Source organism: Aptenodytes forsteri, unplaced genomic scaffold (assembly GCF_000699145.1).
Source record: "Aptenodytes forsteri isolate BGI_AS27 unplaced genomic scaffold, ASM69914v1 Scaffold603, whole genome shotgun sequence".
Taxonomy (NCBI): Eukaryota; Metazoa; Chordata; class Aves; order Sphenisciformes; family Spheniscidae; genus Aptenodytes; species Aptenodytes forsteri.
The window spans coordinates 147267-150856 of record NW_008794156.1 but is presented as its reverse complement, the minus strand read 5'-3'; the positions used below and the strand labels follow the sequence as shown (position 1 = coordinate 150856).

The 3590-nt window shown below is 44.1% G+C and overlaps 1 protein-coding gene across 1 annotated transcript; it reads right to left on the bottom strand.

Annotated features, from left to right (window-relative positions):
- Window positions 1-1505: 1505 nt before the first annotated feature.
- Window positions 1506-2465, bottom strand: LOC103899625 (olfactory receptor 10C1). The gene has a single exon (XM_009280129.1). The coding sequence runs from the start codon at window positions 2463-2465 to the stop codon at window positions 1506-1508; it is 960 nt and encodes a 319-aa protein (XP_009278404.1).
- Window positions 2466-3590: the final 1125 nt, after the last annotated feature.

Sequence of the window (3590 nt, the reverse complement as noted above, 5' to 3'; positions counted from 1 at the left end):
AGAATAGACATGCACTGGGTCACATGTATCACTCCATAGACTCCACTGACCATGGCCCAACCCATGTACCTAATAGCACGTGTCTATGCTATTGGAGATGTCCCCCGGCATCTTGCCTGCTCCCCAGCTACTACTGCAGAAGGAAAAATGTGTTCTGTATGTGCCATGTCATATCTCCAAGCCCATGTGGATGGCTGAAATGTCCCAGGGGATTTCAGGTGACAGTAGATGCCTCTGAACACACACAACTAAATTGAGCCAGTCAGATTAACTTGTCTCATAGAATCATAGAACCATAGAACCATAGAACCATAGAATTGAACCATAGAATGGTTTGGGTTGGAATGGACCTTAAACATCATCTAGCTCCACCCCCTGCCATGGGCAGGGACGCCTTCCACTAGATCAGTTTGCTTAAAGCCCCATCCAACCTGACCTTGAATGCTTCCAATGATGGGGCATCCACAACTTCTCTGGGCAACCTCTTCCAGTGTCTCATCACCCTCATCATAAAACATTTCTTCCTTCTGTCCAATCTAAACCTACCCTCTGTCACTTTAAAATTATTGCCCCTTATCATGTCACTACAGGCCTTGATAAAAAGTATTTCTCCATCTTTCTTACAAGCCCCCTTTAGGTACTGAAAGGCTGCAATAAGGTCTTCCCAGAGCCTTCTCTTCTCTAGGCTGAACAACCCCAACTCTCTCAGCCTTTCTTCATAGGATAGGTGTTCAGGTCTTTGGATCATTTTTGTGGCCCTCCTCTGGACCTGCTCGAACAGGTCCATGTCTTTCTTAAACTGGGGACCCCAGAACTGGGTGAAGCAATCCAGGTGAGGTCTCACTAGAGCAGAGTAGAAGGGCAGAATCACCTCCCTTGACCTGCTGGGCGTACTTCTTTTGATGCAGCCCAGTGTACAATTGGCTTTCTGGACTGCAAGTGCATATCACTGGCTCATATCCAATTTTTCACCCACCAGTATCCCCAAATCCTTCTCTGCAGGGCTACTCTCAATCAGTTCATCCCCTAGTCCGTATTGATATTGGGGATTGCCCTCATCCAGGTGCAGGACCTTGCACTTGACTTTGTTGAACTTTATGATGTTCGCATGGGCCCAACTCTCTAGCCTGTCAAAGTCCATCTCGATAGCATCCCTTCCATCTAGTATGTCATAGACATCTGGGGAGTAATTCTTATGCTTAAAGGTATGTGCCTGGGATCACATGGGACATCCTTCTGTATCCAAGATCTTCATGTGATACTGGCAACTGTAACTTAATGGAGATTCACATGTTCTATAATGGCAGCTGGTGGCTATGCACTTCAAATGCCACCAGATACTCCTGTTTAGACACCTAATTACTTTTTTTAAACTCTGGTGAGCTGAGTGCCTTCTTATCCTAAAGTCCTGTCACTGATCTTTCCTATATCCCCCTTGGCAATGTGCTGGTGCTTCTTCTGAGGTCAGATATTTGTGGATGGTTGTCCAGCTGAGGGGAACTAACCTAGAAGTTGTGGTAAAATAGCTTCATTCTCATTTTAAAGAGAGCTCCTTTCACCTCCCTATTCCTAAGGCTGTAGATAAAAGGGTTCAATATAGGGGTCACCCCAGAACAGAACAGAGAGAGAACCTTGTCCGCATCCAGGGAATAGCTGGATTTGGGACGTATATAGATGAACACAACTGTCCCATAGAATAATGTCACTACAGTGAGATGTGAGAAGCAAGTAGAGAATGCTTTATACCTTTCTTTGGCAGACCCGATTTTGAGGATGGAGGAAATGATGAGGCCGTAGGACACCAAAGTGAGAAGAAAAGGCATCATGATGACAAAGGCAGCAGCCAGAATGATCTGTAGTTCACTCCAATAAGCGTCCACACACACCAGCATCAGCACTGGCTGGATCTCACAGAAGAAATGGTTGATCACGTTGGAGCCACAGAAGGGCAAAGAGAAAATAAATGTAGTGTGCCCAAGGGCCACAAGGTTGCCACATATCCATGAGGAAGCAGCCAGCTGCATGCATTCTTTCTTATTCATGATAACCATGTAATCCACAGGGTTGCATATGGCTCGGTAGCGGTCATATGCCATAGCAGCTAAGAGGCAGCACTCAGTCGCCCCAAAGAACAGAAAGAAATACATCTGCGCAGCACAACCTGCAAAAGAGATGGATGTATCACTTGAGAGAAGACTGACCAGCACTCTCAGCAGGGTGACAGAGGTGTAGCAGATCTCCAGAAATGACAAGTTTCTGAGGAAGAAGTACATGGGGGTGTGGAGGACAGGGTCCATGTTAATTAGAAGAAGAATAATTAGGTTTCCCAGCACCGTGATGATGTAAATACATAGAAATAGGATGAAGAAGATGACTTTCATATCTGGGCGATGAGAAAAACCCAGGATAACAAATGTGATTGCAGAAGTTTTATTTCCAGTGGTCCCTTCTTCAGAGGATTTCATCTTGGAACAATAAAGACACAGTGACAACAATGAAACAGCATGGTACATTTCTTAAGTCAAATAGCTCTCTGTTGTTAGCAGTAGCTTACATGAAATTCAGAAAGTCAATTCCAGTCCTAAAGCAATGCATCTACTGCTCTTTGAGAAGACTGATGATGTGCACCCTGGCCACCATCTGCCATGCAGGGAAGACAGGGTGCACTCAGGTGGATCTTGTGCCACATTTGTGAGCCTTGCGTGGATATGCTGGATAGCTTATGATATCTAAATCTATAGAGCTATGCTTAGGCTTCTCAATCACCTGTGAGATGTCTGTGTTTCAGATGCTGAAATCTTAGATGTCTTGATAAACAATCAGAACAAATCCCACCCAACCTGTCCAGCAGCCCATAAGTCTGTTTTTCCATCCTCCCACCTATTTGATATTAACCTGGTACGATGTCTGTGTTATATGCATGTTCTGTTAGAACAATAGTTGACCTCTGGAGAATTTTAGTTTAAATTCATAGTTTCATTCTACTCTCAGTCACCTTGAATTGGAGCTTGGACACATATGATAGTTACAAATCTTAAAATGAAGGAGATGACCTGTCATGGTGCACTCTCTCTTTTGAAAGCTTAGGAAGCATTGGATGACAAGTTCAGATCTCTGCGTATGCATGGACATTTAGGCGCTTATACATAGGTGTCCTATGCTGTTTCGTATGTCTCAGTTATCCAAGTCAACTGCAGAGGATTTGCAGATCTTCATTAGGATTGAGACAAGTCTCACTCTATTCACCTTCAAGTCTGCCAAGAACTTCATGTATCTGTACAATGAAACTGAATAACTGTTTAGACATCTCCTAACTCCTAGGCACAGAATTCAGGGTAAACCAACACCAGTCATGACCAGATAAAGTGGCTCAAGAAAGATGCTGTAACCTCTCAGGGTGCTTCATCATGATCATGCCTACAAGCCTTTAGACTAGTCTGTCCTCAGCAGAGAAAAGAGAGGCTTCATACCAGCCTCCTGAGTTAAAAGAGAAAATGGCCCAGAGAATGTGTAGGTTTTTAAAAGCTTGTTCAGGATTAGAGTTTGCCTCAACTGACTTACACAGAAGTAAATTAAGGAGAAAATCAGTG